Below are 25744 nucleotides of genomic sequence, written 5' to 3'. Positions count from 1 at the left end.
TATTTTCCATTATCAAAGAGAGTGATCTCTAAACTGTAAAAAAGGGTAGATCGAGCATGGTTAAAGAAAAGAAAACCCAAGATATATGAGTACCTATCTGCTTTAAGAAGCCTAAATGAATTAAATCCTGGTATACTGAAATAATTTTCCCTGGCAGGTATTTGCTTGAAATCAGAGTGGGCAGGAGAAATGGAAATGACACAATGGACAAATATATCAAAGGGGAAAAAATGATAAATTCTAGGAATTATAGATTGGTGAATTTAACCCTAGGCAAAATTTTAGACAGGTTATTGAACAAGTGGTTTGTGTACTCTTAGAAAAGAAAGAGGTGATCACTAAGAACTTAATGCTTATTTAAAAAAATGTCAAACTAGCTTTATTTCCTCTTTAACCAAAAGATGTATAAAGCAGCTGTTTTAGAAAACTGAGGTAGTCTTTGCAATCCTAAATTGCATTCATAGAAATGTGGTTGGAAGTAATCCACTCTGTGCTGATTAAACCACTGGAATATTCTGCAGAATTCTTGTTATTTTAAGAGGCTGAGACATTGATGAACTAGAGACATCATAGAAAAAAGCAACCACAGTTGTGTTTAGGGTGAAAGAGTGTTTTTCTATAGGGGATGATAGGAAAGACAGGTGTTTGTAAACTATGGCTGTGAGTAATGTAGAAGGAACCTCATATATTGAGAGAAGATTTAAGGCACAAGTGATAGCTACTTTCTTTTTTTTTTTAAGTTTTTATTTTATTTTATTTTATTTATTTTGAGAGAGACAGCATGAGCAGGGGATGGGGGGAGAGAGAGAGAGAGAGAGAGAGAGAGAGAGAGAGAGAGAGAGAATCCCAAACAGGCTGCACACTGTCAGTGCAGAGCCCGATGTGGAGCTCAAACCCACGAACCATGAGATCATGACCTGAGCTGAAACCAAGAATCAAATGCTTAACTGACTGAGCCACCCAGGCACCCCAGGTAACAGCTATTTAAAAATATTTCATGGGTTACCATGTGACAAAGGGATTTGACTGTTTCTTTTTTTTTTTTTTTCCCCCAGTGTAGCTCCCAAGGGCAGAGGCTGTATGATTGTAGAAGTTACAGGGAAAGAGATTGAGTTCAATTAAAGGTAGAGTCTCCCAAAATTAGAGTAGCTTAACATATGAATTGGCCATTATATTAAGAAATAATAATCTTCTCTTTACCAGAAGTGTTTAGGCAGAGACTAAATGGCCATCTGCCAGATAATGTTATAGAAAAGATAATTTTGGGAGGAGGGAGATTGGACTAGAATTAGTAGTTCCCAAACTTGACATAGTATCAGCATCACTTGTAGAGCTTATTAGAAAAATACATTTCTAAAGCTGTATATATTTTTAATATATATTATATGTTATATAATATATATTATACCTTATAAATTTAATAATTTAGATAATTTTCCTCATTAAAGTGTCTTATTCACTCATGAAATTGGGCAAATGAATAATGAAAGCTTTGTTCAGTGGAATGTAAATTCCATGAGGATGAGGGTCTTGTTTGATTTGTTTATAAGGTGTATTTCCAGTGTCTGTCATAGTGCTTAGCTCATAGTAGGTGGTCAACAAACGTAGGTTTTAATGAAAAAACAATTATTCCATTAATAGCTGTTCACTGATCTCTATGACTTAATAAATTTATAAAATACAGTTTTATCCTGTTTTTACTTGAATCTTCAAGAGCATTTTGCTCTGTCACTGAGTTAGTTCATATATCTTATCTCTTGGTAGAGAACATTTAGATATCTATCTTACAAAATTTTAAAGAAAAAAACAAACATGGATTCTGAATAGATTATTTTATATTTAAATACATTTTATACATATACACATTTGAGTAATTTATCTACTAGTTGAGTTTGTCAATACAAAGAAATGTGGCATCAAGGATTTTTGTCTGAAAAGGATGCTTCTTAAAATATTTCAAGACAAAGTTGGCATGTTCACATCACTGCTCAAGAGAAAATGCTCTATAGTTGATTGTTTGGACTTGACCATAACTACGCCAGGTCCCTAGATAGAAAGGAGTCACAACTATAGAGCATAGGGTATTATTTCTCTAAAGTTGCCAAATCCTTAACAACTGTTGATGGAAAAGCAGGAATTTTGTTCTGACTAAAATTATGTTGATTGCTCGCCCAGTTTCAACTATTGTTTTTGCCATTTCACTTTTGTGACTATATGGAGCTAAATTCCTTAGTAAATAGAGGCTGAAATAACATAACCTTTATAGTGTTTTTGAAAACTTAAGTAAGTAATTAATCAAGGTAATTAGTTGTAGATACTAAAACTTATTTACATGCCTTTGAAGTACTATAGATTTTAGAAGGCTTAATAGTGAGAATGCAATAATGGCATTATAGTGGATATTTTGGCGTAGGATTGTGGGAATTTTTTATTTATTTGTAGGTTTCTCATGAATACCTCATTTTACTTTAAGGTGAAAGAAATTTAAATTGTTCATCTTCCAACTTGCATTATACTTAAAATAGAAAAATAATTCACTCAAGTAGTACGTTTGATAGAGACATTCAGATACATCACAGTGATAATTGTGTTTGTGTATGTGTGTCTATTTTATTGTCACTTCTGAGAAAAAGAATAATGACTTTGAGTATTTCCCTCCCTTAAAAGAGCTATGTAACATTCATGCTAGAAGAGTGAGATCTACTTCTTCCTGGTAGAATACTCAAGGGTTGGTCAAAAGTGAACTCAATTGTATCTTTATAGCCAGGTATCAGCTATTAACAATTGACAAAAATGTTCCTGATAAAGTACTCTGTAAATAGATAAGAAAAGCAAAAAGCAGTAATACTGAAAAATAGTGGCAAAATGGACAATGCATGCAAAAGAGTGTTGACAGGACTCCTTAATGTATAGAGCCTAAGGCCTGTTGATATCAAATGACTGAAAAAAAGGTATGAATGTTACCATTTCAGGTGCTAGGTGAAAAAACAAAAAATCCCTGAGATCGGAAAGAAGGAATATTTGATGCTGCTTCTGTCAGATATTCAACGTACCTTATATTAGAATTTTTTTGAATAGCTATTAGTGATAACTAAGAAGAACCTAATAGAAAAATTGTATTTAAGATAAAAATGTATTAAGTGAAATTTAAAAAAAAAATCGCCTATACTTTGATCACAAAGCAGTTGGTTCCATTTCTCTTGTTTCTTCTTAGTCTTTATTATATATGTATGCATTTTTTCCATAATTTAAATCATAGTATACTTGCAAGGTTGTATTTTATGTTTTTTGCTTTGTAGTTACTAAGTTTTTCCACAGTGCTATAATATTTGTATTTTAATTCCTATAGAATAGTCCATCACATATTCTGTAACTTAATTTACCATTCCCCTGTTGTTGGATTTAGGTTATTTATCATTCTTTGGTATTATGAAAGCATTTTGTACATGTAACCCATTTTTGCTAAACAGTTATGTCACTAGAATAGATTCTCAGGGGTTGAGCAGTGGGTGTGTATATTCTCATGCCTCTTGAAGTATATTGCCAAAAGTATTTTCCAAATGGATCATGTCACTTTATGGTGCATCTAGAAATGTAGGTGTACACCAGTTTCAGGTAGTAATTGCTGGCATTAAGTTTTAGAATTTTTAAGATGCTAATTTATTAGGTATAGTATTGTATTTCATCATTCTCATTTAAATTTCTTTTGATAGTTGGCAAAATAGTTAAATGTTTTTGTGACTTCCTTTATTTGTATTTCCTATATTGTGACTTATCTGTTAATTTTTTTTATCCACTAATCTATTAGATCTTAGTGGTGTTCTTATAGATGGTTAGATTAATATGTGTTTTAAAATATTAAGATTATGTCATATATGTTGCAAATATTTTCCATTTTTCTTTTTAATGAATTATTATTTTTTTTTCTAAAGGAGTGTTAAAAAGTAAAAGCTAATTTGTATACACTATAAAAATGCATGAAGTTTTTAGTCATTGTTCCTGATTTAACAGTTTTGGCCTGAGAATATTAATGGGGTCTTTTTGGGATGAAGAATATTGGGCACCTGGGTGACTGAGTTGGTTGAGCTTCTGACTTTGGCTCAGGTCATGATCTCCTGAGTTTTGAGTCCCAAATCGGGCTCCCTGCTATCAACACAGAGTTTGCTTCCCATCCTCTGTCCCCCTCTCTCTGCCCCTTCCCCACTTGTGCTCTCCCAAAAAATAAATAAATATTCAAAAAAATATTTTGTTTATATGCTTAGTTGTGTTCCTTTGGCCTTCGAAAAAGTCAGATATTTGTTAGATGAATGACTGGATTTCTGGTAGCTATTACCTCTCTCTGTTGTTGATTATTTGTTTTCTTTATGTCTCTGCTTTTCTTCTCAGAGTTGCTCTTCTGATTATTTTTCTTCCTATTGATGTTGTTTTTTGTTTTTATCCTTTAAGCAGTGGTTTCTAACTGGGGGCAGTTTTTTTTTTTTTTTTTTTTTTTTTTTAGTTTTGTTTTTGTTTATTACCACCAGGAGACATTTGGCAATGTCTGGAGATATTTTTCCTTGTCACGGCTTCATGGTGGTTTTTATGAACATCTAGTGGGTAGAGTCCAGGGATGCTGCTAAATACTCTTTAATAAACAGCCCCATACACTGAAGAGTTATCAGGCCCAAAGTGCCATTATTTCTAAGGCTGAGAAACCCTGCCTTAAGTAACACAACTTTTCTTCTATCTACTTGCAAAGTATGGATAGAAAAAAGCAAAGCAGAAGTGATGATTGATTGTTTCAGGGAACTAAGCAGTAAGAAATGTTTGATTGGAGAAGGAAGATTACTAAGTCCCAAAGTTATGGTGTCTTCTCTTTCCACCTTAGAGTTGTGAAAATTTCTAGAGGTTGGGATGGGGAGCAGCTGCCAAAAAGAAATCCTCTTGGCTGGTAGTGTTGCTTACAAGTTTTCTACCATTATGTACTTAACATCTCACAGTGTTATATAAATACTCAGATCTTTATTGTGTTCTTATGGTTTACATTCAAAGTTTCATTGGTTTTGCTATTCATCATTCGTTTTTTTGTCATTTTGTCAGTTTAAAATGGCCAGCAGATCTACCTTTGCCTAAGAAAAGACTCCATTGCTCTTCAAAACTGGGATATGGAAAGGTTTCATTTTGTGTGTGTGTGTGTGGGGGGGGGGGGGTGGCATGGTTCTAACTGTATTAATCTAGCTACAAATCCATTCTTGCCTTAATTTTGCCTTGGCTTCAAAATTAAGCTATTATCATTTGTACTATATTATTTATGCACTAGGGTGAAATGTCACCTTGCTTCAATGTGGCTTTCCACTTATGAAGATCTTATGATTTGATTAAAATATAATGTATGGGATGTTAAATATTTTCAGTGTATAAGGGAATACTGGAGGAATTTCACAGAGCAAGTGGGTGCTTGTAAATACTTACATGGAGGTTAAGATCTCCATTTTAGGTAAGTGAGAAGAATCTAGGTGGCATTGGAGGAGAATTGGACAGATTTATGCTTTCTTCTGTCTGTTTTTTAAGAAAATAAATAATAAGGCAAACAAAAAGCCAGGTGTAAGTTGACCTTATAGGAGATGCAGTTTCAAAAATTCATTGGTAACTAGTGGGAGAGCCTAAAAGTGGAGAACCTATAGAGAAACCTAGGAAAGATTGTTTGTTACTGAAAACTTAACGTGTTATCATAGCTTCCTTTCTTTTTTCACTGTATAAATCTATTACTGTTGAAATATTAGAGACAGCTTCATATGGAGTGAATGGATTTGAGGAGGTAAGACAGGAGTTCATAAAATTCTCTATGTTATTTAAAAAAGAAATTAATGTTTTTATTTATTTTTGAGACAGAGAGAGACAGAACATGAGCAGGGGAAAGGCAGAGACAGAGGGAGACACAGAATCAGAAGCAGGCTCCAGGCTCTGAGCTGTCAGCACAGAGCCTGATGCGGGGCTCGAACTCATGGACTGTGAGATCATGACCTGAGCTGAAGTCAGATGCTTAACCGACTGAGCCACCCAGGCGCCCCTCCCTATGTAATTTTTAAGGTGTATTTTACTTAACCAAATATAGTCTTTACTATAAAATTCCTTCATGTTATAGTAAGATTTACCCATATACTTAGAGTGACAGTGTCTTTGACTGTAGTTTACCAAGAAAGGCAAAACAAGAATGTACCTGGGAAATGAGAGTACGGCAAACAGAAAATCAGACTTGTGGGATTTAAAAGAAGAGTATTCTTAGTGCTTTGTGTTAGTAAACTTGAGTTCATAAAATCATGAAATGTGTAATGGAATTTAGACTTCTCACAGGGTAAAATGGCTGTGGTGTATATACCCTGTTTTACCTCATCTTAATTTTTATGATTTGACTTCATGATGTAGGTTTTGCTTTTAGATTTTAAGAAGGAGTCTCCTATTTTATGTTTTTCAGTGAATATCACCTCTGCCAGGCAATTAACTGGATGCAGTCGCTTCAGCCATATCTTCCCTTCATCTGCTTACCAGCACATTAAGATGCATAAGAGAATTCTGGGGCACTTATCATCTGTCTACTGTGTAGCATTTGACCGAAGTGGGAGAAGAATTTTTACAGTGAGTTTAAAATTTATGATACTAAATCATAATAGAGATTTACAACAATTAAAGGTAGGCTTCATGGCACTGAATTATACTTGTAAGCAATTCATCCTTCTTAGACACATGAATGCAGGAAAAGATGAATAGAAATTGAAAGTCTTTTCTCATTCTATTTAAATAATGAGTAAACTATAATGTCCTCTATGTTTTGGGAAATGTAATTAAAAACAATGAAATCTTAAGGCCTTATATACATAGAGATGGTTAATTTATGTGAAACAATTTTATCTACTCAGTTTCATTTCCTTTCATTTTAGCAAACATTTATTAAAATGCATTTTCCATTTGTCACTTGGTGTAGTTGGTGTCCATTCTGCTTAATTAAAATGATTACATCATTCATATAGTTGAATAATTATACTACACAGTTAGTAGCCAAGATTAGTTATTGTGTATATCTTTCTTTTGTTTTAGTACTAATTATTTTTTAAATTTTTTTTTTAAGCTTTTATTTAAATTTCAGTTAGTTAACATACAGTGTAATACTAGTTTTGGGTTCGACACTTCCTTATAATACATGGCATTCATCACCACAAGTGTTCTCCTTAATTCCCATTACCTATTTTACCTATTCCCCCAACTGGCCTTCCCTCTATTAATCATCAGTTTGTTCTACATAGTTGAGTCTTTTTCCTGTTTTGCCTCCCTCTTTCTTTTTTACCCTTTGCTCATTTGTTCTGTTTCTTAAATTCCACGTATGAGTGAAATCATATGGTATTTATCTTTCTCTGACTTCTATCACTTAGCATTTTATTAACCAGATCATATTGTGTGTTTTTGAGTACAAAATTGTAGCACGCTAATATTTCTAAGAAAGGGTTTAGTGTCATTGCTTTAGTAGTAAGTTAACATAGAAGTGTAGTTAGTGGCATAATTTTCTTTTTAAATTTCTATGATACAGTAAATGAAGTAGTTTGCATTTGAGAAATTATGACTCCTTGGAGTTCATTAAAGACTCTTCCATTGACATTTCATAACTCCAAATGCATCGTTTAAGTATTTGGATGTTGATGATCATGATGAGAATGACAATTGCCATCTTTTTATAAACATAACTACTAAATAGCTTATTTACCACATTAGATTAGAATTGATTTTAGTATTTTTAAAGCTCTTTTGAAATTCTCAATAGGAAGTGCAACATAATATTTTCAGCAGAGATTGTTAACAAAGACTCATATTTACTAAGAAATGCATGTAGACTGGGGCGCCTGGGTGGCTCAGTCGGTTAAGCGTCTGACTTTGACTCAGGTCACGATCTCGCGGTTTGTGAGTTTGAGCCCCACGTCGGGCTCTGGGCTGATGGCTCAGAGCCTGGAGCCTGCTTCAGATTCTGTGTCTCCCTCTCTCTCTGCCCCTCCCCCGTTCATGCTCTGTCTCTCTCTGTCTCAAAAATAAATAAATTAAAAAAAAAAGAAATGCATGTAGACTTAAATTTTTAAGTATCTATAGGAAAAATATTCAATTATGATAAAAGGCCATCAGGTGTAAGGAAAGAAATAATGCAGATGCATTTAATACCACATCCCTTAAAAGTGAGTTAAAAATATTTTGAGTTGTTAAGATTGGTAGTTTTGAGGAGTTCTTCACAAATGCCATTGTCCGTTTGGACAGTGCTTTGTCATTGCCGTCATTTGGACATCAGTTCTATTTCTTACTGGATCCATATTATATGGACAAAGAGATTAGAAAGTGAAGGCTCAGAAGTAATTTAATAAAAATCCTGCCTTTGTCATTTGGCTTTTTTTCTGGGGTGGGGGATTGCAAATTTTCGCTACATTGTAAATCTTCTGTCCTTTTGTATTACTATAGGGTTCAGATGACTGTTTGGTGAAAATTTGGGCAACAGATGATGGACGCCTCCTTGCTACACTTCGAGGGCACTCTGCTGAAATTTCGGACATGGCTGTTAACTATGAAAACACTCTTATTGCTGCAGGCAGCTGTGATAAGGTTGTAAGGGTGTGGTGTCTTCGAACTTGTGCACCAGTTGCAGTCCTTCAGGGACATTCAGCTTCTATTACTTCCATACAGGTAAGAAAAATGAAAAGATATCTCTAGCATATATAATGAGGGTGGGAATTCTCTCAGTTTTTGTTATATTGTGTGGATATTTATAAAGAATGGCAACAGAAAAATATTGATCTCTAAGAGCTTTGTCCCTACTCTGCTCTGGTATTTTTTTAAAGTTCCTGTTTTATATAAATTTATTCCCTTCAGAGATAATTAAAACCTCATTGAAAAGATTTTTCAAATGCAGTGTAAAACATCTTATTTATCTTACTAGTATTTGTGAAGAAGGGAGAAGACTTATAAATGCCATAAGGAAGCAACACTAATACCTGTTAGGTTATAAACAGGTTCTAACTTGAATATTGGCATACTTTGTGTTAATATTTAATGCAAGATGTTTGTCAGTCAGATTGTGTGTGTGTGTGTGTGTGTGTGTGTGTGGTTTGATGTTAAAGAAATTTTATTCTTAGTTACAGTGATTTCTTATTTCAACTTGATATTTGACATAAAATACATTGACTTCTTTTAAATTCTTATTCATAGAGCGTTTTTACTAAATGTTGGTAGTGAAAGTCCTGGATAGCCCCCAAAAGACTTTTATTTAAGAAAACTAAGCTGAATTTGTCATCTTCTTTGTGTTGAAAGCAAAATAGAGGAATCCCTCTGAAACTGTGTTTTACACTTTGGTCAAGGAGACCATTTTGTGGATGAGATAATTACTCCCATTTACTTTTCCTTGTTCTTAAGTCACTAAAAAGTATGTCAGTCAATTTTTGTGTGTTAGTTAAATAAAATATCACCTGTTTATGAGGAGCTAGCAAGAATTAGGTTTAATGTATATTGGATTTTAAAAATTGTATATCAAACTTTTAATCAGTTGAAATTATTTTATGTCTTCTGTTTTAGGAGTTTATTAGTTACTTGTGTTCCTACCATCGTATCTGCCAGATTATTTCTGGAATTCAGAAATACTCTCATATAACTAAAAAAAATGGCCACTGATATTGAAAAATGTTTATGATACTCCTTGGCTTCCTCATAGGTTGATTTTCTAATTTCTATCTTACTCTGTTTACATGTAGGAGCTCCCTAAAGATTGATGGATCTCTATCACATTCTTTCCTTTAGTGATCTCATTAAGTCTCGTAGTTTTGGATTTCATCTGTAGGCTGATGATTTTCAAACTTATATTTTCATCTTGGGACCTTTCTCTTAGTTCCATACTTGTATATTCAGCTACCCATTTTGTATCATCACATGAATTTCATGAATCTCAAACTCAGCATACTCAAAATTGAACTTCTATTTTCCTTTCTTAAATCTGCTTTTCCTAAAACTTTTTTCAAGTAAACAAATGGCTATTTTATCCTTCCAATTGCTCAGAGTAGTCATTCCTGACTTTTTTTTGGTCTCTTTTATATCTCATATCTAACTTGTTAGCATATAATTTTGGCTCTACCCTCAGAATAAATCCAGAATCTGACAAATTATCATGATCTTTATCATTTTTATTACATTTCAAATAGTTATCTATGACCCAGATTATTGAAGCACATTTCCAACTGATCTTCCTGCTTCTTCCCTTCCCTCTTTCTTGCCCCAGTCTAACCTCTGCCATAGCAGGCTGTGTGATTTTAAAATGGAAGTTAAATCACGTCACTGGTACTCAGAACCCTCAGTAGTTCCAAACTCAGTGTTAAAGTTGAAGTCTTTACAATTACCCACATTGTAAGGCCTACATTCTCAGCCCCTTGCTCTCTTTGACCTCATCTTCTACTAGTTTTCTGTTCTCATTCTGCTTTAGCTGCTGCTATGCACTCTGCTTTGTTAGACCACTCTGCCTCCAATTCTGCCTTTGCTCTGTTTCATGTCTCTGGAACGGAATGCTCTTCCTTAGTCACATGGCTTATTCCTTCACTTTCTTCGCACTTTGTGTGTAAATTTCTCTTTCTCAGGGACTTTCTCTAACCACTTTACCACTCTAAAATTGTAAATTGTTCCCTGAACCAGCACTCTTTATCTCCCCTTAATTTTATTTTTTTCCATAGTAATCAGTACCATTTAGTGTGAATTCTATATACTATACTTACTCTTTGCTAATTGACTGTCTCCATTAACATCATGGTGTATTTTCCTTTCAGACTTTTTTTAAACAAAACAGATATAAAATGATATGATATTAATAGAGGTTGCCTCTGGGTGGTGGGATTATTTTTAAAAAAAACTTATGTCTTTATTTTATTTTGAAAGACAGACAGAATGCAAGCAGGGGGAGGGGCAGAGAAAGGGAGACTCAGAATCCGAAGCAGGCTCCAGGCTCTAAGCTGTCAGCACAGAGCCCAGTGCGGGGCTCAAACTCAGACTGTGCGATCATGACCTGAGCTGAAGTCAGACGCTTAACCGACTGAGCCACCCAGGTGCCCCTGGGTGGTGGGATTATAAGTAGCTTTTATTGTTTCTCTATATTTACTAAATTTACTTTAATAATGATGTATTAATTTATATTCAGAAGTGTACATATCTTATTTGTATAATCTCTAACATGATTTATTATTTAAAAACAATCCAATTAGGGAACATTAATAGGCCAGGTCCACCTTTGTGATTGATGAATGTATTTAAATATAATGGTGATAATAAAAGTTTTAGTGTTTTTTTCAAACTTAATAAAATTATACTCTTTTATATTTACTTGTCTTATTTGCGTGTATCAGAGATCAGCAAATTCATGGATCTGATAGTAGATATTTTAGGTTTTGCAGACCGTATGGTCTCTGTCACACCTACTTAACTCTGCAGGCCAAAAGCAGCTATAGCCAGTGTAAGGTGACTTTGTCCAATAAAGCTTTATGTACAGTAACAGACAGCAAGTTGGATTTGGCATGTGTGTTGTAATTTGCAGACTCCTGCTGTAAATTGTGGATTACATTTTCAATTGCAAGCTTCTTTATCTCAGAAAGGAAAATATAGGCATGATACCTGAGTACTGGTTCTTTACTGTATATCAACTGTTAATGGATAACATTAATTGATAATCTTTGTTTGATTTAAATTCTCTAGTTTTGGTAGAAGTTCTGTGTTTCCTGTCAAGAAACTAGATAAATTAATTCTAATATCTATAATGATCATTTTCTTTAGATTTGAGGTCAAAATTTATTCAGATCCTTAATATTCATCTTAGTGGTGTTGATTTATCTGTATTTGGGATTTTTAAAAAAAAATTTAATGTTTATTTATTTTTGAGACAGAGAGAGACAGAGCATGAACGGGGGAGGAGGGTCAGAGAGAGAGGGAGACACAGAATCAGAAGCAGGCTCCAGGCTCTGAGCCATCATCAGCCCAGAGCCCGACGCGGGGCTCAAACTCACGGACCGTGAGATCGTGACCTGAGCTGAAGTCAGACGCTTAACCGACTGAGACACCCAGGCGCCCCTGTACTTGGGATTTTTAAAACTCATGGCATGCAGAGACCCTGGTTTGATTTCCAACTTTTTTCTGTATCTCAGGCATCCTTTTAGGACAACATTTATATCATACATTATTGCAGTTGGAGTTTAAAATAAAATGATAAGACCAAAATATTTAGATACAACTTCCTAATCATTGATTTTAGATTGATTTCTGATGCCGTATTCATATGAGCTATAAAAATTCCATAATTTTTTGCTATATAAGTATATACTTAGTAGACTTATAATGCCTTACTAGTAATCACCTTGTAATATTTTTCTCCATTAAAAGTAATGAAATAATCTTAAACTGTGATGTTCAGTAATTTTAAAATAATTATTTATTTATTTTTTAAAATTTTATTTTTTTAAAGTAATCTCTACATTCAATATGGAGCTTGAACTCGCCCTGAGATCAAGAGTTGCATGCTCTACTGACTGAAGCATCCAGGCACCCCTGAAAATAATTGTTTTTAAGCTAATATATTTTATCCTAAATTTGATGACTTTTTTCTACTATTTCTTGATATTGTAAATTTTTGCAAGGTATTCATTAATCTAGGAAATTTAAATAACTGATATCTTGAATGTGAAATTCTTAATTGAATTTATTTAAGGTATATCTATTAAAGTGATTTTAATTTTAGAAGATGCTGTGTTTAAAATAAGTTTGAACATGAAAGCTTTCTATTTGAATTAGAATTTTCTTTTTAGTTTTGTCCATCAACTAAAGGCACAACCAGATACCTCACTTCTACTGGTGCTGATGGAACAATCTGTTTCTGGCAATGGCATGTAAAAACAATGAAGTTTAGGTAAGTTTAGAATTGGGTTAGGAGTTTTGTGCAAAATCAAGCATGTCTCGTTTTCTTTGTTATCTTGAGACGTTGTTAATAGTTGGTTTATTTAAGTATGTAAGTCTATGTGTGCATGTGTGTATATATACACATCTGTACCTACTTCAATTAGATGTTAGAGATTCTAGAATCGAATTTTTATGAAACCAATGTTGGAGAGACTATTTAACTTATACACAAAATTTTTGCAGAGTGTTTGTTTCATTTATTACTCTGATAAGAAGACTTTGAACTTCTCTTTGTGGTAGTAAGTTACTTGGCAATTTCTTTGCAAAGCTATGATAATAATTCTGGTATCTTAAAGTATATTTGAAGTTTAAGTGCATTTTTAACCTGAATGATGGGAATAGAACTTATTGACTACTTCAAATGTGTGTTTTATAATATTGATGTTAAATCTGTAGATATCCACCAGTGTGCAAAGATTCTTGCATGTTAAATGAACATGATGGAAAATAAAAATATCTTCCTTTTCTCTTAGAGATCGCCCAGTGAAATTTACTGAGAGATCTAGACCTGGAGTTCAGATATCTTGTTCATCTTTCAGTTCTGGTATGTGTAAAAATTCAAAGTTTTGAGTACCCAAAATATTAAATAATCCAGTTGTAAAAGATAATATTTTTCAATTTTGTGGAGACAAAATGTATGTTTGTTAATGGAAACATAATAAAAAATGTGAACCATATGATACTATAGAGGGACGTTTGTGGACTTTGAATTAACACATGTAATAGCTTTGGAGTGTTTTTATTATTTGCTTATATGTTTTTATATAATTCAGAATTTAGTTAGTAAAAAGTATACCCCTGCTACACACACAGTTCAACACTAAAATCCTGCCCTGACATTTCAGAAAAAATGTACTGTGGCTCCATATAGAAGACACTTCTGCAGTATATAAACAGTGCTTTTCTATTACTATGCTAGTTCACCTTTTCTTTTACTGTGGTAAAATATAACATAAACTTTACTATTTTAATAACCATTTTTAAGTGTACGGTTTTGTGGCATTGAGTATATTCACTTTGTTTTGGATACACTACCACCATCTGTCTCTAGAATTTATTCATCATCCCAAAAGTGGTTGAGTTTTTACATTCCACCTCTATAGCCCTGTAAAGACAATTGTAGCTATAGGTCATTTTATAAACAATTTTGGAGCATTATGTTTTCACATAAAATACAAAGAAATGAGTTCCTCAAGGCCCTGATATTTAATGTTTATTATTCAAGGGCCTGTATTTAGTGTATAGTTGGTGGACTTTTGTTGGGTGAGTGGTATGTATAGTTGTCCTTTAAATACTTCCCTTATTTCTCTTGAATTATACTTATTTTTCTCTGAGATATCGTTAATGGTGAGAAGATAACGTATTTCTTGAAGCCCTCTTACTAATATCAGGAGCATATAATTGAGAAGGCAGTTGGAAGGTTTTTAAAGTTCCTTGGTACAATGTTTGCTTGTTTGTTTTTTAATCCTCCAGGTGGTATGTTCATTACAACAGGTAGCACTGACCATGTGATTAGAATATATTATTTGGGTTCTGAGATCCCTGAGAAAATTGCTGAATTAGAATCACATACGGTAAGAACAAAATGAAAAACTTAAATGTGTTGCTTTCTTATGTAACACCTGTGGAAAATTGATTTTATTCTTTTCTAATTTGTACCTTAATTTAATATACAGGTGCTAAAATCTGTATGGTAAGACATCTCTAATAATGAAGATAAGTGTGAAATTCTGGATTTAGTATGGCCCCAGTATTTAAAATGAGTTCTGTTTGACTGTATAGGAAAAGAAAAACATATTATAGTAATAGTTTATGAAAATCTTCTTTTATCCTGCTGTATTTAGTTAATTGTATAAGCTATTTGTTACTTTAAAATCTACATACTTATTAAAAGACATATTGAAAGATGGTGGCATAGAAGGATCCTGAAATCACCTCCTCCAAAGAACACAACAAAACTACAGCTGTAATGGGACAGTTCCCTCTGAAAAGGACCTGAAATCTAGCTAAACAGTGCCTCTACAACAAAAGATAAAAGGCCCACATCAAGATGGGTAGGAGGGGTAGAGACGTGTTCTTGCAAAAAGCCCCACCCCAGGGCAGAAATCCACAGTTGGGACTGATCTCATAATATGGAGCTTATTCTTGAGGAGCAAGGTGTCTGTGTCCCACATCAGGCAATCCAACCCTTGGGACCTGCACTGGAGAAATGAGCCCCCAAAGCATCTAGCCTTGAAAACCAGTGGGGCTTACTTCTAGGAGAACCGTAGGGAATGAAAAATCCACCCCTAAAGGCTCTTATACAGATTCACTAGCCCTGGGACCCAGCTCAAAAGCAACAGTTTGCAAGGCACCTAGACCCTATGTAAAGGAGACTCATTTGCTAATCTTAAAGCATCTGCTGGAGAGGCAAGAACCCGTTGGGACTCTCTCCTGGGATAGAGGTGGGTACCAGTTTTGAATTCTCCTGCCTTGTTGGTCCTGGTGCAGATGGATGCCATTGTTGAACCCCTCCTTTATGTCTTTAAGTCTACTAGCTTCAATGGGAGCACCTTGCCCATGCACACTGCAGCTGTGGCCTATCCCACCACAGCCAGGTAGGCTGAGTACCCCACCCCATACCACATTCAAAACCTGCCTGGGCAGGGATGTGCAGCCCACACAGGAGATACCCCCTTGAGCACCTGGCTCTTGTGGCCCCGGGGGGTATTGCATTTTTGGACCTCATGTTTTTTTCGTTTTCTAAAGTGTATTTATTTATTTTCAGAAAGAGAACAAGCACAAGTGGGGGAGGGGCAGAGAGAGAGGGAGGGAAAGAGAGAATCCCAAGCAGGCTCCATGTTGTCAGCACAGAGCCTGATGCAGGGCTTGATCTCACAAACTGTGAGATTACGACCTGAGCTAAAGATCAAGAGTCAGAGGCTTAAGTGAGCTACCCAGGCACCCCTGTACTCCATGGGTTTGAAGCAATTAGAGACAGTGTTTGGGAGTTAGCATTCCCAGGGCACTGTACAAACAGAAGACTGAAACTCACCCGCAGTCTTGATGTGAAAAAGGCCTATTTTCTTGTCCTGGGGCATGTCATACAACCAGAGGCTGCAGAAGAGCTCTCAGGGAACATGAGTAGGAATTTACCATATTAGTGCCCTCACTTGGCCCCATCATAGCTCGCTGATACCTCACAGAAAGGAGATTATACGCACGTCTAAAGCTATGGTTTTTGCAACTTTACCTAGGGGACACCTCTGGAACTGGTCTGGAAGTCAGCAGTGTTTACGATTGTGGACTCAAAGACTATTATTTGCATATCTTAAAAGATACTGCCTGACAATCTGGCTTACAATTAGCCTGAAACTAGGCACTGTCTGAGATCCCTCCCTTTGGAACAATGACAGGTCTTGGCATATCCTCAACAACTGGGACCTTTGAAGAACAAATTGTGCTACTTATAGATAACCAAAAGCCAGGGTATGGTTGAATTGGTAAGGTTTATTTCCAATGCAAGGTCATACTATACAATTTCATTTATATGTGGAACCTAAAAAATTAAAAAGCAGAAAGAGACCCATAGATAGAAAAAAATGTGTGATTGCCAGAGGGGAGGGAAGTGAGATAATTGGCAAAATGGGTGAAGGGGAGTGGGAGATACAGGTTTCTACTTATGGAATGAATAAGTCATGGGGGTAAAAAGTACAGCATAGGGAATATAGTCAATCATATTGTAATAGTATTGTACGGTGACAGATGGTAGCAACACTTGTGGTGAACATAGTATAATGCATAAACCTGTCAAATCACTATGTTGTACACCTGAAATTAATATACAATAGTGTGTCAACTATAATAAAAAATTTTAAAAGGAGGAGAGGTAGCTATCTTATGTAATACATAGAAACAAACATGGAGTCAGGCAAATTGAGGAGACAACGTATATGTTCAGATGCAAGAACAAGAGAAGACATTAGAAAAAGCCCTTAATGAAATGGATATAAGTAATCTACCTGATGAAGAATTCAAAGTAATGGTCATAAATATGCTCAACAAACTCAGGAGAAGAATGGATGAACATAGTGAAAACTTCAACAAAGAGATATTAAACCATAAAGTAACAAAGAGAAGTCACAAAGCTGAAGAATACAATAGCTAAAGTGGTAAATATGCTAAGAGGTTCAACAACAGACTAGACAAAATAGAATGGATGAGTGACTTGCAAGACAGGGTACCAGAAATAACTGAGAACAGTGAAAGGAAAAGAAAATTCAAAAAATTAAGATAGTTTAAGGGACATAGGAGACTATGAGAATAAAATCTGCATTATAGGGGGTCCTAAAAGGTCAGACAGAGATAAAAGGGTAGAAAACTTATTTTAAGAAATAATGGCTGAAAATTTTCCTAATCTAGGGAAGGAAACAGACAATCAGTTCCAGGAAGCCCACAGAGTTCCAAGTAAGAAAAAGCATTCAAATTAAAATGTTAAAAGTTAAAGAGAATCTTAAAAGAAGCAAGATGAAAACAACTTGTTGCATATAAGGGCACCCCATAAGACCATCAGCGGATTTTTCAACAAAAACATTGTAGGGCAGAAGTGAGTGGGGTGGTATATTCAAGATACTGAAAGGGGAAAAAAAAACATCTAACCAATAATTCTCTACCTGGTAATGTTATTAAGAATTAAAGGGGAGAGTGGGGCGCCTGGGTGGCGCAGTCGGTTAAGCGTCCGACTTCAGCCAGGTCACGATCTCGCGGTCCGTGAGTTCGAGCCCCGCGTCAGGCTCTGGGCTGATGGCTCGGAGCCTGGAGCCTATTTCCGATTCTGTGTCTCCCCCTCTCTCTGCCCCTCCCCCGTTCATGCTCTGTCTCTCTCTGTCCCAAAAATAAATAAAAACGTTGAAAAAAAAAATTAAAAAAAAAAAAAAGAATTAAAGGGGAGATAAAGAGTTTTCCAGACAAGCAAAAACTAAACCAATAAACCAGCCTCATAAGAAATATGAAAGAGAATTTCAGCTGAAAAGAAAAGGAATTAACTAGTAATGAGAAATCACGTGAAAGTAAAATATGACACTGATAAAGGCATATATATATTAAAGGTAGGGGATTAACTACATATAAAGCTAATAGGAAGATTAAAAGAAAAAATTAGTAAAATTAATTATATAATAATTAGTATAGGGATGCACAAAACAAGTTATTTATTAAATGCTTATCTTTTTTTAAAAAAAAGTTTATCCATTTATTTTGTGAGAAAAAGAGAGCACATGGCCACAAGTAGGGGAGGGGCAGAGACAGTGGGAGAGAGAGAATCCCAGTTAAGCTTCATGCTGTCAGCACAGAGCCTGATGTGGGACTCATATCTCACAAACCACGAGATCATGACCTGAGCTGAAATCAACAGACAGACGTTTAACCAACTGAGCTACCCAAGCACCCCAAGATTTATTTATTTTTTAATTAAGTTTTTTTTAAGGTTTAAATTTCAGTTACTTAACAAAGTGTTACATTACTTCAGCTGTACAATATAGTGATTCAACAATTCCATACATCACCCAGTGATCATCACAAGTATACTCCTTAATCCCCATTACCTATTTAATCCATCCCCCCAAAACCTATCTGGTAACCATCTGTTTGTTCTGTGTAAGTAAGAGTCTGTTTCTTGATTTGTCTCTCTCTCTTTTTTCCCTTTGCTTTTTTTTTTTTTTTTTGCTTACTAAATTTCAAAGATGAGTGAAATTATATGGTATTTGTCTTTCTCTGACTGACTTATTTCACTTAGCATTATACTTTATAGCTCCATTCATATTGTTGCAGCATTATACTCTCTAGCTTCATTCATGTCATTGCAAATAGCAAGATTTCATTTTTTTATAACTGAATAATATTCCATTGTATATATATATGCCCCTTCTTATTTGTCCATTCATTAATTTATGGACATGTGGGCTGCTTCCATATCTTGGCTATTGTCAAACTGCTGCCATGAACATGAGTTCATGTAACCCTTTGAATGAGTGTTTTTGTATTCTTTGGGTAATTACCCAGTAGTGCAATTGGATCATAGGAGAGTTCTATTTTTAAAGTTTTGTAAAGTTTATTTATTTTGAGAAAGAGAGCAGGAGAGGGGGAGAGAGAGGATCCCAAACAGGCTCTGAGCTGTCAGCATGGAGCCAGACATGGGATTCAAACTCACAAACCTTGAGAGCTGACCTGAACTGAAACTGGCTAAGCCGCCCAGGTGCCCCTATTGTTAAGGTTATGAGGAATCTCCATATTGTTCCCCACAGTAGCTGCACCAGTTTGCATCCCCACCAACAGTGTAAGAGTGTTCCTTTTTCTCCACATCCTTACCAATTCTTGACGTTTCTTGTGTTGTTGTTTTTAGCCATTAGAACAGGTGTGAGATGATATCTCGTTGTAGTTTTAATATGCATTTGCCTAATGGTAAATGATGATGAACATGTTTTCATGTGTCTGTGGGCAATCTGTTTGTCTTCTTTGGAAAATGTCTTCTTTGGCAAAAATGTCTGTTGATGCCTTGTGCTCATTTATTAACTGGAATATTTGGGTTTTTTTGGATGTTGAGTTTTATAAGTTCCTTATGTATTTTGGATACTAAACTTTTATCAGAGATGTCATTTGCAAATATCTTCTCCCATTTCATAGGTTCCCTTTTAGTTTTGTTGATGGTTTCCTTCACTGTGCAGAAGCTTTTTATTTTATGGAGTACCAATAGTTTGTTTTGCTTTTGTCTCCCTTGCCTCAGGAGACATACAAGAAGGTGGTTGCCATGGCCAATGTCACAAAGAGGTTAATGGCTGTGTAATCCTCTAGGATTTTTAAGGTTTTAGGTCTCACATTTAGGTCTTTAATCCATTTTGAATTTATTTTTGTGTATGATGTAAGAAATTGGTATAGTTTCTTCCTTTTACAGTTTCTTTTTTGCATATTGCCATCCAGTTTTACCAACTCCATTTGTTTTACAGGCTGTCTTTTTCCTGTTGGATACTTTCCTGCTTTTAAAAGATTAATTCACCATATACTTGTGGGTTTATTTCTTGGTTTTACATTCTGTTCATTGTTCTATATGTCCATTTTTGTGCCAGTACCATACTGTTTTCATCACTGTAGTGTTTTTTATTATTTTGTTGTTTTTTTAATTTTATATAAAATTTATTGTCAAATTGGTTTCCATACAACACCCAGTGCTCATCCCAACAGGTGCCCTCCTCAATGCCCATCACCCACTTTCCTCTCGCCCACCCCCCATCACCCCTCAGTAGCACTCAGTATTTAAGAGTCTCTTATGGTTTGTCTCCTTCCCTCTCTGTAACTTTCCCCCCCCTTACCCTCCCCGCTGCTCTTCGGTTAAGTTTCTCAGGATCCAACTATGAGTGAAAATGTATGGTATCTGTCTTTCTCTGTATGACTTATTTCACTTAGCATAATACTCTCCAGTCCCATCCACATTGGTATAAAAAGCCATATTTCATTCTTTCTCATTGCCAAGTAGTATTCCATTGTATATATAAACCACAATTTCTTTATCCATTCATCAGTTGATGGACATTGAGGCTCTTTCCATAATTTGGCTATTGTTGAGAGTGCTGCTATAAACATTGGGGTACAAGTGCCCCTATGCATCAGCACTCCTGTAGCCCTTGGGTAAATTCCTAGCAGTGCTATTGCTGGGTCATAGGGGAGATCTATTTTTAATTTTTTGAGGAACCTCCACACTGTTTTCCAGAGCGGCTGCACAAGTTTGCATTCCCACCAACAGTGCAAGAGGGTTCCCGGTTCTCCACATCCTTGCCAGCATCTATAGACTCCTGATTTGTTCATTTTGGCCACTCTGACTGGCGTGAGGTGATATCTGAGTGTGGTTTTGATTTGTATTTCCCTGATGAGGAGCGACGTTGAGCATCTTTTCATGTGCCTGTTGGCCATCTGGATGTCTTCTTTAGAGAAGTGTCTATTCATGTCTTCTGCCCATTTCTTCACAGAATTATTTGTTTTTCGGGTGTGGAGTTTGGAGAGTTCTTTATAGATTTTGGATACTAGCCCTTTGTCTGATGTGTCATTTGCAAATACATTTTCCCATTTCGTCGGTTGCGTTTTAGTTTTGTTGAATGTTTCCTTTGCAGTGCAGAAGGTTTTTATCTTGATGAGATCCCAATAGTTCATTTTTGGTTTTAATTCCCTTGCCTTTGGAGATGTGTCAAGTAAGAAATTGCTGCGGCTGTGGTCAGAGAGGTTTTTTCCTGCTTTCTCTTCTAGGGTTTTGATGGTTTCCTGTCTCACATTCAGGTCCTTCATCCATTTTGACTTAATTTTTGTGAATGATGTAAGAAAGTGGTCTAGATTCATTCTTCTGAATGTTGTTGTCCAGTTCTCCCAGCACCATTTGTTAAAGAGACTGTCTTTTTTCCATTGGATATTCCTTCCTGCTTTGTCAAAGACTAGTTGACCATACTTTCATGGTTCCATTCTGGAGTCTCTGTTCTATTCCATTGGTGTATGTGCCTGTTTTTGTGCAATTGCCATACTGCCTTATTGATTACAGCTTTGTAGTAGAGGCTAAAGGCTGAATTTGTGATGCCTCCTACTTTGGTCTTCTTCTTCAATATTACTTTGGGTATTCAGGGCATTTTGTGGTTCCATACAAATTTTAGGATTGCTTGTTCTAGCTTCGAGGAGAATGCTGGTTCAATTTTGACTGGGATTGCATTGTATGTGTAGATTGCTTTGGATAATGTTGACATTTTAACAATATATATTCTTCCAATCCATGAGCATGGAATGTTTTTCCATTTCTTTGTGTCTTCAATTTCCTTCATAAGCTTTCTATAGTTTTCAGCATACAGACCTTTTACATCTTTGGTTAGGTTGATTCCTAGGTATTTTATGATGCTTGGTGCAATTGTGAATGGGATCAATTTCTTTATTTGTCCTTCTGTTGCTTCATTATTAGTGTATAAGAATGCAACTGATTTCTGTACATTAATTTTGTATCCTGCGACTTTGCTGAATTCATGTATCAGTGCTAGCAGACTTTTGGTGGAATCTGTCGGATTTTCCATGTATAATATCATGTCATCTGCAAAAAGTGAAAGCTTAACTTCGTCTTTGCCAATTTTGATGCCTTTGATTTTCTTTTGTTGTCTGATTGCTGATGCTAGCACTTCCAACACTATGTTAAACAACAGTGGTGAGAGAGGACATCCCTGTCATGTTCCTGATCTCAGGGGGAAGCTCTTAGTTTTTCCCCATTGAGGATGATATTAGCTGTGGGCTTTTCATAAATGGCTTTTATGATGTTCAAGTATGTGCCTTCTATCCCAAATTTCTTGAGGGTTTTTATTAAGAAAGGATGCTGAATTTTGTCAAATGCTTTTTCTGCATCGATTGACAGGATCATATGGTACTTATCTTTTCTTTTATTAATGTGATGTATCACATTGATTGATTTCCGAATATTGAGCCAGCCCTGCAGCCCAGGAATGAATCCCACTTGTTCATGGTGAATCATTCTTTTTATATGCTGTTGAATTCGATTTGCTAGTATCTTGTTGAGAATTTGTGCATCCATATTCATCAGGGATATTGGCCTGTGGTTCTCTTTTATTGCTGGGTCTCTGTCTGGTTTAGGAATCAAAGTAATGCTGGCTTCATAGAATGAATCTGGAAGTTTTACTTCCCTTTCTATTTTTTGGAACAGCTTGAGAAGGATAGGTATTATTTCTGCTTTAAATGTCTGGTAGAATTCCCTAGGGAAACCATCTGGTCCTGGATTCTTATTTGTTGGGAGATTTTTGATAACTGAATCAATTTCTTTATTGGTTATGGGTCTGTTCAAGTTTTCTATTTCTTCCTGTTTGAGTTTTGGAAGTGTGTTGGTGTTTAGGAATTTGTCCATTGCTTCTAGGTTGTCGAGTTTGTTGGCATATAAATTTTCATAGTATTCCCTAATAATTGCTTGTATTTCTGAGGAATTGGTTGTAATAAATCTATTTTCACTTGTGATTTCATCTCTTTGGGTAATCTCCCCTTTCTTTTTGAGAAGCCTGGCTAGAGGTTTATCAATTTTGTTTATTTTTTCAAAAAACCAACTCTTGCTTTCATTAATCTGCTCTGCAGTTTTTTTAGAGTGTATATTGTTTATTTCTGCTCTGATGTTTATTATTTCTCCTCTGCTGGGTTTGGGGTGTTTTTACTGTTCTGCTTCTAGTTCCTTTAGGTGTGTTAGATTTTGTATTTGGTATTTTTCTTGTTTCTTGAAATAGGCCTGGATTGCAATGTATTTTCCTCTCAGAACTGCCTTTGCTGCATCCCATAGCATTTGGATTGTTGTTTTTTCATTTTCATGTGTTTCCATATATATTTTAATTAGTTCTCTAATTGCCTGGTTGAGCCATTCATTCTTTACTAGGGTGTTCTTTAACCTCCATGCTTTTGGACGTTTTTCAGACTTTTTCCTGTAGTTGATTTCAAGTTTCATAGCACTGTGGTCTGAAAGTGTGCATGGTATGATTTCAATTCTTTTATACTTATGAAGGGCCGTTTTGTGACCCAGTATGTGATCTATCTTGGAGAATGTTCCATGTGCACTCGAGAAGAAAGTATATTCTATTGCTTTGGGATGCAGTGTTCTAAGTATATCTCTCAAGCCCATCTGATTCAGTATATCATTCAGGACCCTTGTTTCTTTATTGGTTCCCTGTGTAGATGTTCTATCCATTGTTGTAAGTGGAGTATTAAAGTCACCTTCAATTAACACATTCTTATCAATAAGGTTCCTTATGATTATGGTAAAGTGTTTTATGTATTTTGGGGCTCATGTATTTGGCGCATAGAGATTTATAATTGTTAGCTCTTTCTGATGGATAGACCCTGTAATTATTGTATAATGTCCTTCTTCATCTCTTGATACAGGCTTTAATTTAAAGTCTAGTGTGTCTGATATAAGTATGGCTACTCCAGCTTTCTTTTGACTTCCAGTAGCATGGTAGATAGTTCTCCATCCCCTCACTTTCAATCTGAAGGTGTCCTCAGTTCTAAAATGAGTCTCTTGTAGACAGCAAATAGATGGTCTTGTTTTTTTATCCATTCTGATACCCTATGTCTTTTGGTTGGCGCATTCAGTCCATTTACGTTTAGTGTTATTATAGAAAGATATGGGTTTAGAGTCGTGATGTCTGTAGGTTTCATGGTTGTAACGATATCTCTGGTACTTGTCTCATAGGATCCCCCTTAGGATCTCTTGTAGGGCTGGTTTAGTGGTGATGAATTCCTTCAGTTTTTGTTTTTGGGAAGACCTTTATCTCTCCTTCTATTCTAAATGACAGGCCTGCTGGATAAAGGATTCTTGGCTGCATATTTTTTTCTGTTCATCACATTGAAGATTTCCTGCCATTCCTTTCTGGCTTGCCACGTTTCAGTAGATAGGTCTGCTACCATCTTTATGTGTCTACTTTTGTATGTTAAGGCCCATTTATCCCTAGCTGCTTTCCGAATTCTCTCTTTTTATTTGTGTTTTGTCATTTTCACTAGATATATCTTGCAGAAGATTGATTCAAGTTACATCTGAAGGGAGTTCTCTGTGCCTCTTGGATTTTAATGCCTTTTTCTTTCCCCAGGTCAGGGAAGTTCTCACCTACGATTTATTCAAGTACACACCTTCAGCCTCTTTCTCTTTCCCTTCTTGTGTAATTCCGTGATACGGATATTGTTCCTTTTAATTGCATCACTTAGTTCTCCAATTCTCCCCTTGCACTGCTGGATTTTTTTATCTCTCTTTTTCTCAGCTTCCTCTTTTTCCATAATTTTATCTTCTAAGTCACCTGTTCTCCTCTCTGCCTCTTCAGTCCATGCTGTGGCTGCCTCCATTTTATTTTGAACCTCATTTATTGCATTTTTTAATTCCTCAGGATTGTTTTTTCAGTCCTTTGATCTCTGTAGAAATAGATTCTCTGCTTTCCTCTATGCTTTTTTCAAGCCCAGCGATTAATTTTATGACTTATTTTCAATTCATTTTCTGTTACATTGCTTAAATTGTTTTTGATCAGTTTGTTAGCTGTTGCTAGTTCCTGGAGTTTCTTTTGAGGAGAATTCTTCCATTTCATCATTTTGGCTAGTTTCTGTCTCTTATGAATTTTAAAAGCTTGTTATGTACTCTGCACCTGCGAGCACTGCTATATTAAAGGAGGGTCAAACACTGTCCAGGGCCTGGCCCTTCACGAGGTGTTTTTTCAGAGATTGTTACTTGCTCTTTTTTTGTGTGTGTGACTTTGGTTATTTTATTCCCCTACTCGTAGTGATATTTTGGACCCTCCACCAGGCGTACTTTGATTTGTTTCTTGGAGTAGCCTATCTTTTTTCCAGCTTTCCTATTTTCTTCCTAGTAGATTCAGTCTCTTTTCCTCCCAGGTTCTGTTGTTCAAAGTCCTTTGGCTTCTGCACTTCTGTTTGAGAGACGCTCGAAGTATGTATCCCCCTACTTCTCTGCCATGTTGTCCCCTATTTTATTGATCACTGTAACTTTGTAATGTTACATGGCATCCAGAAATATGCCTCCAGCTTTGTGTTTCTTTTTCAAAATTGCTTTGGTTAAATGAGGTTTTTTGTTGTTCCATAAAAATTTTAGGATTGTTCTAATTCTGTGATAAAAGCTTATAGTACTTTGATAGAGAATGTCTGAAATGTGTAGCTTACTTTGTATAGTATAGACATTTTAGCAATATTTGTTCTTCCAGTCCCTGAGCAT

General features: G+C 35.5%; 1 protein-coding gene across 5 annotated transcripts in view; it reads left to right on the top strand.

Moving 5' to 3' along the window:
* BRWD3 (bromodomain and WD repeat domain containing 3) overlaps nt 1-25744 on the top strand; it is a 238400-nt gene that overhangs the window by 62014 nt on the left and 150642 nt on the right. For all 5 annotated transcript variants that reach the window (XM_045051272.1, XM_045051273.1, XM_011291814.4 and 2 more), the window contains exons 7-11: nt 6455-6615; nt 8473-8694; nt 12837-12937; nt 13461-13531; nt 14461-14561. In XM_045051272.1, the coding sequence (XP_044907207.1) occupies nt 6455-6615; nt 8473-8694; nt 12837-12937; nt 13461-13531; nt 14461-14561 (656 nt within the window). The remainder of the gene's footprint in view (nt 1-6454; nt 6616-8472; nt 8695-12836; nt 12938-13460; nt 13532-14460; nt 14562-25744) is intronic.

This window comes from Felis catus, chromosome X, assembly GCF_018350175.1.
Source record: "Felis catus isolate Fca126 chromosome X, F.catus_Fca126_mat1.0, whole genome shotgun sequence".
NCBI classification, from domain to species: Eukaryota; Metazoa; Chordata; class Mammalia; order Carnivora; family Felidae; genus Felis; species Felis catus.
Note: the sequence above shows the minus strand (reverse complement) of the source record. Positions and strands in the feature narration are given on the sequence as shown.